Consider the following 11,311-nt stretch of genomic DNA (forward strand, 5'->3'; position numbering starts at 1 on the left):
CCATATAGCCACGCCGCCCAACCAATACCACCTCGTCCGGTACCTTCGTAGTATCTTCACACCGAGCATCCAAACCCCGCTTTGGGAAAATTCCACAAATCTTCCGTCGAGTTGTATTAGCCGTGAACCGCTTCACGAGGTTACATGCGGGGATCTCATACGACATTATCCATCTAAGGATTCGTCGTGCTGACTTCTGACTCTGTGGGGTTTACAACTCTTCCTTGGTCAACCACAAAGTACCTACTGTACATGGTACATAAACTGGTGATCCAAACACCTGGTTGCTTCCGCTCAGTCTCGTGCACGCCGGGTCCTAGACTGTCGTAATGAAGCTTTTACTTCTCTCAACAAGCTGTGTGCTAGCAGCTGCTGCGACAGTAGGTCGGGCAAAATGCGCGTCAGTTCACTCGCTCAGCAGAACACCGGCTTCAGCTATCTCCCACCCCCATGTGCCTCAATTTGTGAGCTACTCTTTCGAGCCGGCCTTTTGGACCGAATTCTTCGGCGAGCCAGATTCTCCCCGAGACTTGACTTTCAATCTCCTCAATCATCTACACGAGCGCGGGGCTAGACCGATTATCCGTGCAGGGGGCATTACCATGGATAGCATGGTGTTCGACCCCAGCCAGAAACTATCCGTTGTGCGCACAGAGAACGAGAAAGGGGGGATATACAGGACGACCGTTGGCCCGTCGTTTTACCAGCAGTGGGATAACTTCCCCGAAGGCACGACCTTTGTGTCTACGCTCAACTTCGGCAACAACTCGGTCAGCATTGCACGGGATCTTGCAGCAGCATCATACCAACTCCAACGAGACAAGATCACATACTACGAGCTGGGGAACGAGCCCACCAACTACCCCACCAGCCGCTGGAACGCGAGCACCAAAGCCTACATCTCCCAATGGCAGGCCTTCACCGCCCAGATTGACGCAGCCATCTCCAACGACAGCCACGGCCGATGGTGGGCATCCAGCGCCACCACCGACATCACGCCGCTCAAAGTCCGCCCCAGCGACCTCATCCCGGCGGGCGTCAACTCGACGGGCCAAGTCGGGCTGTACTCGATCCACTCGTACGCCTTCGCCACCTGCGACCCGGCGCGGGCCGCGCGCGCCACCATTCCCAACATCCTCAACCACACGGACCTGGTCCGCTACGCCGACGACGAGCTCTACCCGTCGGCGCGCGCCGCCATGGACGCCGGCGCCCGCTGGGTCGTCGGCGAGTTCAACTCCATCGCCTGCAGCGGCAAGCCCAACGTGTCGGATACCTTTGCGCAGGCGCTGTGGACGGCCGATGTGGAGCTGTTGTACGCGGTGAGGAATGCGTCGAGTGTGCACCTGCATCAGGGCGCGACGCTGGCGTTTCAGAGTGACCAGCAGTTAAATACGCCGGGGGATGATGGGAGCCCGGGGTTTAGTAGTTATTCGTTGCTGTATCCGGTGGATTCGACGAAGCGCGGGGAGGCAAGGGTGTTGCCGGTGTTTGTGTCGCAGTTGTTGGTGGTGGAGGCGTTGGCGGAGGGGGGGAGAATTGCGGCGTTGGGGACACCGGCGGGGTTGAGGGAGCAGGAGTTTTCGGCGTATGCGGTTTTTGATGGGAGGGGGGAAAGGTTGGCGAAGTTAGTTATTTTGAACATGAAGCCGTATTACACGGGGCAGGAAGCTGCTCCGTCGACGCTGTCATTGGATATTGGGAAGCACGACGGGGCCACGGTCAAGCGTATGACGGCTCCGTTTGTGGATGAGAAGGACGCTGCAAAGGTTACTTGGGCAGGTCAGTCGTTCAGGAATGGGCAGGCTGTTGGTGAGGTGGCCGTGGAGCGTCTTGGGCGGGATGAGAGGGTGACGGTAAGAGACAGCGAGGCGGTCCTTGTCACGTTCGAGGGTGCCGGTTTGCGGCTCTGATTGTGCCATGGCCCAGATCATGTCATCGATAACTCTTCACGGGCAATCGTGCTACACAGGGGTATCGGGCTCAATCAGAAGAATAACAGCCCCTTTGCTCTTGGAGCCACCTCGTTACCCCGAAGATGATGACCGGGGATTTGCATCCAGCAAATGGCCGTGTCTCAGGAGTCTGGACACCAATCTCAAAGTGTTATCACGAGATCATCGTTAAACCCAGGTCAGAAATGCAAAGAACAAGTATGTCTGCGTTTCCATATCGCCTGGCGCAATTAAACGCGGGAAACTGCAGGACATGACGGACAGATACTGAGGCAGAGGGGGCCACCATTCGATTGTATTGGTAGCTGGGCCACGACCGTTTGTTTCTGTTATTTCCAACGCCACATCGAATGAGCAACGCGGTAAAATTGACGGGAAGGCACCGAGGCACCCTTGGTAGTTGCCGCTGATCGGCGTGACGTGTCTGGAAGTGGGCTCAAGGATCCAAAAGAGCAAGTCACGCTCCCCTTGAGGATGGTGGCGCTAACGGTGCCTGCCTGCCTGCAAGGAGCCTGTAATGGGCCTCTCCCGGCTCTCGTTGCCCAAAAGGGACAACACGAAAGGCTTGAATCCTCGCAAGTTTGATCGAATGTGTCTGACCTTCGTGGTACAGAATTATTATTATTCATACTCCGCTATGCCCTAGGGCGTGCCGGACCCTCAGCTATTTAGTGTACAGGGAAACCGTGCCCTCCCGGGCCGGGTGAAAAACCCATACCAACAATCAAGGAGCGATGCGTTTTAGTGAGCCCACATATACAAAGAGAGGAGGCCTCCTGGCCTCCGAACGGGGGCGCTTCAGGCCGCCGCTTCCAGCTCCAGCCTCCTGGCTAAAGTTGTACTATCGGCAGCTTCCCCGAGTCCATCAGCCAGTCGAGAACTCTCCTCGCGAGCCGTGCAGTCGTGGGATTGATGCCGTGTAGAACAGAGTAAAAGTCCCGTCGTGTCCGAATTCCAGTTCTCTCCCATCTTCTAGTCAACGGTGGGGCCAAACACCACACTACCAGGTGTTCGGCAGTCTCTCGTCCCTCGCCACACTCGCAGGCAGGAGTCAGAACCTCCGGGACTCCCCGTGTAAACAAGAAGTCCCGTAAGCCTATTGCTCCCGTCCGGATTTGAATCAGCAGTGAGCTCTTCGCCTTGCTGAGACCGTCGTGCCTCCTTAGGGTTTCGTTCCGGAATAGCGTCTCCTGCTGATGGTCAAAGTCGTCCGCCGGCCTGGTGATTGCCCTGCCGTCCCGTTCCTTTAACCACCTCGCTTTCCAAGCCTCTTCTACTACCCTGTTCGTATCAACGGTTCCCCCCGTCCAGCGCATGACCGTTTCCGCGGCTCTCTCCACCACCGTAGGCCCTTGAGGTCCCAAGGTTCGCGGTCGGCCCTTGTTGCCCCTCCTCGAGCTAAGTCTCTGCTGTATCTTGCGGCAGGCGGTGAGGACAACGCTCGCCGCCGTCTTCTTGCCGCCTCGACCGTCGTCCAGATCGGGTCGTTGGAGTCGGTTTTCGAAATCTGCAAGCCGTTTGTTTAGGTACAAGTCCAATGGTGGTACCCATGTCTCTGTCTCGAGGTTACGGATGGGGGTAGACTTAAAGGCTCCCGCCACAATCCGCAAGCTCTTGTTCTGGGCCTTCCCGAGGGCCTTAGTGATGCCTTTCTTTGCCGGCTCGCCTCCCACATCCGTGGGGATGTGAAACGATGATGCGCCATAGGCCAGCGCCGACCGGATGCACTTTGTGTACACTTCTCGCGCTTTGGCTAGCCCCATCCCCCATGTCTTTGCCACGATCCTCGACAGGGCATAGCTCTGGGTCCTCAGCTTCTTCTCCACCGCCACCAGGTGGGCCTTCCAGTTGAGTTTCCAGTCCAACCAGACTCCCAGGAACCTGGCAGACCCTTCTGGTTTAACGGGGCTGGTGCCTCCCCCTGGGTTGGCAAGGTTTACTTGTTCGGTCCACTGCCGTCGCCCTTTGTTGAAATGGATCAGTTCGCTCTTTTCCGGGGCGAACTTCATCCCCCGACTGTCCGCCCATCGTATACACGTTTCCCACGCCGCCTCTAGTTGCCGGACATTGGCTTCGGAGGTTTCGACCAAATACTAGAAGGTTGGTGTCATCCGCAAACCCCGTTATAGCCAAGTGAGGGTGCTCGTCTTTTAGCTGCTTGTATAATGAGGAAATGTAGAGGATGAAGAGGACAGGGGAAAGGGGTGAGCCTTGGGGGACCCCTGCCCGAATTGCCGTCGGCGCCGCCGTCTTGCCGTCGAAAAGAAGGGTGGCCTCTCGACCGGTCAACCAATCTCTCGTCCAGAGGACCAGCCACCTCGGGAAGCCCATTTCTCGCAAAGTTGCTAGCAGTCGGGTATGGTTGACCGTGTCAAAGGCTCCTGAGATGTCCAGTTGCAATAGGGATGCCGCAGTGGTACAGAATTACGGCAAGCTTTGTTGGCTTCATATCCGTCCCGTCCCGTCCCGTCATGACCAATATCCGACTTACAGATCCGGGTTGGGATGCTTCAATTCGGTCTCACCTTCCCGATAAATCCATGCCATTCCATCTTGCTGCTCACGAGGGCATCGCCAATCCTCATAAACTCAAACTGCATCAACCCGGCGGTATGGCGGGCGGCTTACCACAGCCGCGGGGGGATTCTTGGACATCGCAAACAACGTGTGTCCAATACCATAGGAAACAACTCAAACGGGCGGATGAAGAAAATGGAAAAACGGGCATGGAGAAGCAGCTTTTCGTCGGAAATGTCCCGTCCATGTTCTAATCAATTTTACCTTATCCAAGCAACCAGTTTCCAAGGTTTCTCCGCAAGAAACGGCCACACCACCAAGATCCTGTTTCTTTCACATTGCTGCTAAACCCCTTGCCTTTGCTCTCCTTGCCACATCGTTTAGGTACCTATGTACCCTTTTTAGTGCTCTCAACTGCTCCTTCCTTCTCATCTTTATCGACCACCCTTATCTCATCCAGCACTATCATCAATTTCGACTCACTTGACTCACTTCTTGATTGCCTTAAACCGCACCCTGTCATGGCTAGCGGCGAACTGTTTCGCCCAGCGTTGGGCCAGGCCGCCCAACTCGGAGCCCTCTACGATGCCCGCAGCGACACTTTCGTTTCTCAGCCGCGCTCGCTGTTCAAGCAGTGGCCTCCTGCGGATGCCGTGGATATTCGTCTTTGCCGCTCAACAGATGTCCGCACTGTCGAAGTCCGCACCTTCAAGGAGAGGTGCGCACAGCTCGAAGTCGACGTCGAGCTTGGAGGCAGTATCCTTGCCGGACTCGTTCCTGTTGGCGGCTGTGCTCGGTACCTCGCCTCGCCCAACACCATCCGCGGTGCTCATACATCCTTGAGGTACAATGTCACCACCGTTGATGAGAGGCTCAGTCTTGCCACTCCCGGAATCAGGGAACAATTCGCTTTCGATACCCTCCAGACTGACATCGCTACACATGTTGTAATCGGCGTCCGCTGGGGTGCCAACTACATTGTCTGCCCCAACAGCCCGGGGGACACGGGGTGTGACAAGACTCCAGAGGCCTTGGCTATCCAACAACTTGGCCAAATACTGAGTCGTCCAACTCCTGGCTGGTTGGAAGAACCAGCTGTTACCCCCGAGGAACAATACGGCTTTAGCTGGTCCGAGCTGTCAGTTTTTGGCGACCTGCTCTCAGAGAACATGCCAGCTTCTGACAACGCGCGCTTTCAAACATCTCGGGGCTTTATCAAAGGTCTTCACCAAAGGATCTCTACCACAAACGACGCCAAGGGCACGCCAATCCAGTACACCCTTCTACCCTTGGCGTTTTTGGGTTATTTTCAACTTTTGAACATCCGGACCAATCTCACTGTGCACCCATCCAACCCGGATAGTTTGGAGCGCTTCATGCAGCATTTCGATGACGCCCAAACTGCGAGCGCAACGCTTCAGCGCTACGTATCGAGGTGTCAACGATACCCAATCGCAGTACCTTCCAATCACATCCGAGACGTCGGCAAGCAACTCCAGGCATTCATCGCTGCCAACAAGGCGCTGAGAGTGGCACTGGGAAGAGTCCTACGGGAGCTCCGTTCCACTGGCGTCGACCCTGACCGTCTTGGGAAACTTCTTGGTGACTTCCACGCCCGGGAGACCCCATCATTCGAGATTCGCTCCCTGGCCAAATTCACAGCCAAGATGGATTTTGTGAAAGGAATCTTGGACGAAGGGGCGCAATATGTTGGGTTCAAAGGCCGGCGGTTAGATTCCTTGCTTGCGCAAAACCGTCATGACGATGTCTACATTCTCTATTTCACCGACGCTGTGCGGAGAAACTCGGAAATTTGGGCCGACACTCGAAACCTGTTTTCCGAGTTGCTCAAGAATGATCACCGTCCAAAGATGGTTGTGGCGGTTGATTGCGATGCGCTTGGCCAGTCTCTGGAGAAGCCTTACATTTGTCATCGTCGGCATGACCGAGTGTTCGTCGAAGACCTCCTCGAACATAGGAAGGTCTTAGCAGTCAACTGCGTCATGCAATATAATGCTGGGTCCCTTGACGCCACCCTCACCAGCAAGCCTTTGCAACGCCGCGCCGTTCGGATTCCATGTCCCCATTTTTCCTGCGACGGAACGCTGCCTTGCAATTGGATCTGTGCCACTTGTCAGTCGCCAGTCGAGTACGGCTACGTTGACGAACAGCTGTATTGCGAGTGCGGGGCCACCCCGTTCGACTGCTGGACCTTCAAGTGTAATGATCCTACCCATGGGTCGACATGGGCTAGTTATGACAAGCAGGTGCTCCACGGACAACTCAAGGATCTCGAACCTTTTGAGGACCTTAACATCCTGATTCTTGGTGAAACCGGTGTCGGTAAATCAACTTGGATCAATGCCTTCGTTAATTACCTTACCTACGACTCCCTCGACGATGCAATCCAGGCTGGAAGACTAGAGTGCTTAATCCCCTGCTCCTTCAGCACGCAGCTGAAAGACCCCAACAACCCACGGGGACGATTCGTTCAGAAGGACATCAAAATGGGGAAGAGCCAGTTCGAGAACGATGGAGCGCGCGGCCAGTCTGCGACCCAGTGCACAGCGGTGTACGGCGTGACCATCGGGAAGACTCGAGTCCGCCTCATCGACACCCCGGGAATCGGAGATACGAGAGGCCTGGAGCAAGATAACCGGAACATGGCCGACATTCTGAAGGTTCTCCGCAGCTATGACAAGCTTCATGGCATCTTGGTCTTGCTGAAACCCAACGCGGCGCGCCTAACTGTCATGTTCCGGTTTTGCATCAAGCAGCTTCTCACCCAACTGCACCGTAACGCGGCCAACAACATTGTTTTTGGCTTCACCAACACCCGGGGTTCAAATTACACACCAGGTGACACTTTCAAGCCCCTGGAGGCCCTTTTGGCGGAATACAAGCAAGTACAGATGGGACTGTTCGAGCACAACGTCTACTGCTTCGACTCGGAGAGCTTTCGGTATCTCGCTGCCCGTCAGAAGGGTATCGACATGGGCCTTGTGGAAGACAACACGCGCAGTTGGAGCCGCTCCGTGTCCGAGTCCAAACGTCTCTTGAAGCACATCCGAGGCCTCACTCCTCACCAGGTCCGAAGCACCATCAACCTGAACGAGACCCGCGACATGATTGTTAAATTGACGGAGCCGATGGCCTTGATTGCCCAGAAGATCCAAACCAGCATCGCAGTCAACAATGACCAGGTCAGAATGTTGAACAATGCAGAGCTCTCCCGCAGCCAACTCGAGAAGAGCCTCTACGTTCAGCGGGAGACGGTTGAGTCGTACGAGGTGGGCGACCCCCGCACGGTTTGCACGCATGGAGATTGCGTTGAGGTCCGGAACGACTTTGCTGGCCGCGATGAGACAGTCGTCGTTTACAAAACGATGTGCCATAGGCCATGCTACCTCGGCGGTCAAGTGAAGCGTAACCAGAAGGGGGACCCGAAACTCAAGGACTGTCAAGCCATGTATAGCAATGGGTTTTGTTCGGGGTGCAGCCACAACTACTTGGATCACATGCACATCTACTATGATTACCGACCCCTGACTTACCGGCATGAAAATAAAGATGTGAGCAAAGAGCTAATCAAGCACGCCTCAGACATTGAGCTCCAGCAAGAGGCTATCCGGCTCAGGGAGACGGCCATCGCGGAATTCAAGGTCGAACATGCGCAGGTTCAAGAAGCCGCCATTCAGTTTGGTTTCTTTCTGAAGCGCCACGCGATCGAACCATACAATGACGCCACGATAGAATACGTCGACCACCTCATCCAACAAGAGAAGCTCAAGGTCAAAAGCGGCGGGAAGAAACAGACGCTCAGCATCCTGGAGAAATACAAGGCCGAGCACCTGCAGAAAGTGGAAGCTCTGACTCGGGCCATGGCGCGCGGCGACATCGACATCGTTCTCGACGACCAAGGAGCGCGTCAGCTCGTGGACAGTCTTTATGGTCTACCTCACTTCGGCAAAGACCTGCAAAAGATTGTCCAAGTCAACGAGATGGCAGCAGACGCTGTCTTCAGAGAGAAGTCCTGCAATGTCTCGGCTGGTCAGCACTGGGGCCGAAAGGAACGGCCGCGTAACCGCCCGAGGAGTGTCCGGGGCCAGCCGGACAAGCCGTCCTCGTCGCCGGCAGTGCCGAGCCCGGCGACGACGGGTCAAGTCACAGCTCCCAGGGGGGATGCTGCGGGTCCCGTGAACCAACCCCGGGGTGAGTGGGACACATACGTTCGCGGGGCGGCAGCGAAGGCCCTTGGGTATTTTACTTCAAAGTGGCGTTAATCAATGACATGAAGGAGAGACCATCTGTGTTTTCTCGTCTTCTACCTTTTCTTCCTGCTTCACTTCTTCCTGCTTATTTTTTCCCCTCCACTTCTTAATTTTTCCCTCCCATTTTCTTTCCTGCCCAGATTCTTATGTCGCCAAAATGTATTGCGCATAGCAAAACTATCATGTATTTGGCCGAGGGACATCCCCGCCTCGGTTTTGGAGGATGTTGGGATCTTAATAGTGTGCGGTCCCGTACGGTCGTGGCAATATGAAAGAACCGATTTGCCCGGTATCTTACCACCCTGCCCGGCGTGTCGCTGCTTGTGTTGTGGGCCTGAGTCACTCATCACTGTCGGACTTCGGTGTTGTACAAATACAGCACAGAGCCACAGTTAATCACCTCTCCCCTCCATTCCCCAGTTGTAAGAACATGGTCCTTTTGACGAGTATGGTTACCGCAGTCGTAGGAGTTTACGGAGTTGCGACATAATCAAGCCGTCTGTGGCGTTTGTGTGTGTTTGCGAGTGCGCCGGAGCCCGAACTCGGCTTTATCAGGGGGTTTGGGGGGGCTCAGGGGAACCTGAATCGGATTTTTCTTCCGAGTTCTAGACCCAGCGTAACACGCTTGAAAAAAAAGGAAGCCAAAAAGTTGGGTTCACAAAAGTCCCCATCGAGTCATGACGGGGGTGGCAAGAAGATATACACCCAGGGAACCGCGATTCCGGTTTCCAAACACCCGATGCATAACTGTCAAACATCATCGCCTAAGCCTTGTGGCCATGGCACCCGACCGTCCCGGGGCGTTGCGGATCCCAGGGGGCTGTTACACCACGTTACACCACACTTGGCACCCCCCGGTTGCCCCTTTGGGAACGATCCTCCCGCACAGGCGCCCGCCCCTGACGGGCTATCCCTGCTTTGTTGATGCTATGAAACTGACAACGTCCCGGAAAGCTGGAACCCTTCCCAGTCCAGATCCTCGATGGGCTCGCAACGTCTTTTTGCCTGGGCACTGCCCATTATGCCTCGTCGATCAGACGGTAAAAGCCATTTACGTCCTTGAGCCCTCCCTCCCATTCGGAGCCTTTCCCTCTCCCTCTTCTCTTCCCTCAACCAGGCCAAGATGTCATTAACCTGACGGCCTTTTACACCTTGGCAACGGCCTTTTTTTTATTAATTCTTTTCGATTCTTTTTCCTTCGTATAAGTTCGCGACGATGCTGGTCATCCGCGTTCTTTGGCTGCAGGCTGCCCTAGCGGCGGCCCAGCTTGTGAATCTAGATGGACTTTTGGGGGGGAGAGGGGGGAGACGGGCCCGAGACCTCGGCCGTCGAGGAACAGGGTGCGGCGGAGACGGGCTCGCCGGGCGGCATTGTGGGCGGTGTGGCGGATAACTTGGCCGGGGCAGCTGGGGGGCTCCTGGATCCGATCCTCGACCCTATCGTCGGACCGACCGGTCTGCTCGGCGACGATGATGCCGCAGCGGTTACGACCGCGCCTGGAGACCAGGATGCACCGGCTGTTACCGACGAGCCGGCTCCCGACCCGGAACCGACTCAAGCAGAGCCAACCCAAGCAGAGCCGACCCAGGAGCCTGAGGAAACCGCAGCACCAGAGCCGACCTCTGAGCCGGCTCCTGAACCCACCGAGAAGGTCACCACCCAGGAGCCCGCACAAGAAACCGAGCAGGCACCGCCGGCCCCGACTGAGGATCAGTCGCCGCCAGGGGATGAGCAGCAGCAACAGCCTGCCCCTGTCCTGTTCCGGCGGATTCACAGCGCGGTGCAGCAGCCCGTCCCAGCGACTTCTACTGCGGTCGCAGCCCCAGTGGAATCATCTGGGAACCCAACCGTGATTCCGGTATCTAACCCGGGTGCCTCTTCTCCGGCGAGTGAATCTCAAATCGCAGCACCCGCGCCGGCGCGAACCAGCTCGCAAGACCCTTCCCGACCCGTGCAGTCCTCTACCCCTGACCGACAACAACAAAACCCGCAATCGGACTCGCCCGAGCCCATCCCCACACTTGTGACAGCCTCCGGAACGACCTTCATGTCCGTCTTCATCCCGCCCTCCCCAACCGGCCGTCTAGCGGTCATCGACGGCGGGGACAACAACAACAACAACAACAACGGCACACCCAACAACAACAACAACAATCCGGACAACGACCAGGCCAACCCCAACCCCAACATCCTCTCTTCGACTCCGACACTTCCACCGACAAAACCAGCACCAACCCCCCCTCCCCCTCCCCCAACCCCAACGGCATCCAATCCACCACCTCCTCCCCCGACATGCCGCTGCTCACCAAGATCGGCATCGGCGTCGGCGCCGCCGCCGGTTTTTATCCTGCTGACCGTCATCGTCGTCCTCGCCCTCTGGAAACGGCGCATGGGCCGCGGTCCTGCCCGTCGGCGGGGGGAGGCGTATAGCAAAGACCGCATCGATGAGGGGGGGTCGGCAGGAGGTTGGCAGTCCGGACGCCTCAAGAGAGGGGCCTAGTCTTGATTGTGCACACTTACCATCCTGTCGGCGCTGGATTCTCGAGGCGATATTTATCGGGTGGGCA

The 11,311-nt window shown here is 56.4% G+C and overlaps 4 protein-coding genes across 4 annotated transcripts; 3 read left to right on the forward strand and 1 right to left on the reverse strand.

Moving 5' to 3' along the window:
• Nucleotides 1-329: 329 nt before the first annotated feature.
• CHGG_04114 (uncharacterized protein) lies at nucleotides 330-1,913 on the forward strand (the record flags this gene model as incomplete). Its single annotated transcript, XM_001223327.1, has 1 exon — nucleotides 330-1,913. The coding sequence occupies one exon, from the start codon at nucleotides 330-332 to the stop codon at nucleotides 1,911-1,913; it is 1,584 nt and encodes a 527-aa protein (XP_001223328.1).
• Nucleotides 1,914-2,438: 525 nt separating this feature from the next.
• CHGG_04115 (uncharacterized protein) lies at nucleotides 2,439-4,286 on the reverse strand (the record flags this gene model as incomplete). The annotated part of the gene is made up of 3 exons (XM_001223328.1): nucleotides 2,439-2,555; nucleotides 2,798-3,907; nucleotides 4,050-4,286. The coding sequence occupies 3 exons, from the start codon at nucleotides 4,284-4,286 to the stop codon at nucleotides 2,439-2,441; spliced, it is 1,464 nt and encodes a 487-aa protein (XP_001223329.1).
• Nucleotides 4,287-4,993: 707 nt separating this feature from the next.
• CHGG_04116 (uncharacterized protein) lies at nucleotides 4,994-8,755 on the forward strand (the record flags this gene model as incomplete). The annotated part of the gene is made up of 1 exon (XM_001223329.1): nucleotides 4,994-8,755. One exon carries the CDS (start codon nucleotides 4,994-4,996, stop codon nucleotides 8,753-8,755), a length of 3,762 nt encoding a protein of 1,253 aa, XP_001223330.1.
• Nucleotides 8,756-10,023: 1,268 nt separating this feature from the next.
• Nucleotides 10,024-11,244, forward strand: CHGG_04117 (uncharacterized protein; the record flags this gene model as incomplete). Its single annotated transcript, XM_001223330.1, has 1 exon — nucleotides 10,024-11,244. The coding sequence occupies one exon, from the start codon at nucleotides 10,024-10,026 to the stop codon at nucleotides 11,242-11,244; it is 1,221 nt and encodes a 406-aa protein (XP_001223331.1).
• Nucleotides 11,245-11,311: the final 67 nt, after the last annotated feature.

Source organism: Chaetomium globosum, genomic scaffold (genome assembly GCF_000143365.1).
Source record: "Chaetomium globosum CBS 148.51 scaffold_4 genomic scaffold, whole genome shotgun sequence".
Taxonomy (NCBI): Eukaryota; Fungi; Ascomycota; class Sordariomycetes; order Sordariales; family Chaetomiaceae; genus Chaetomium; species Chaetomium globosum.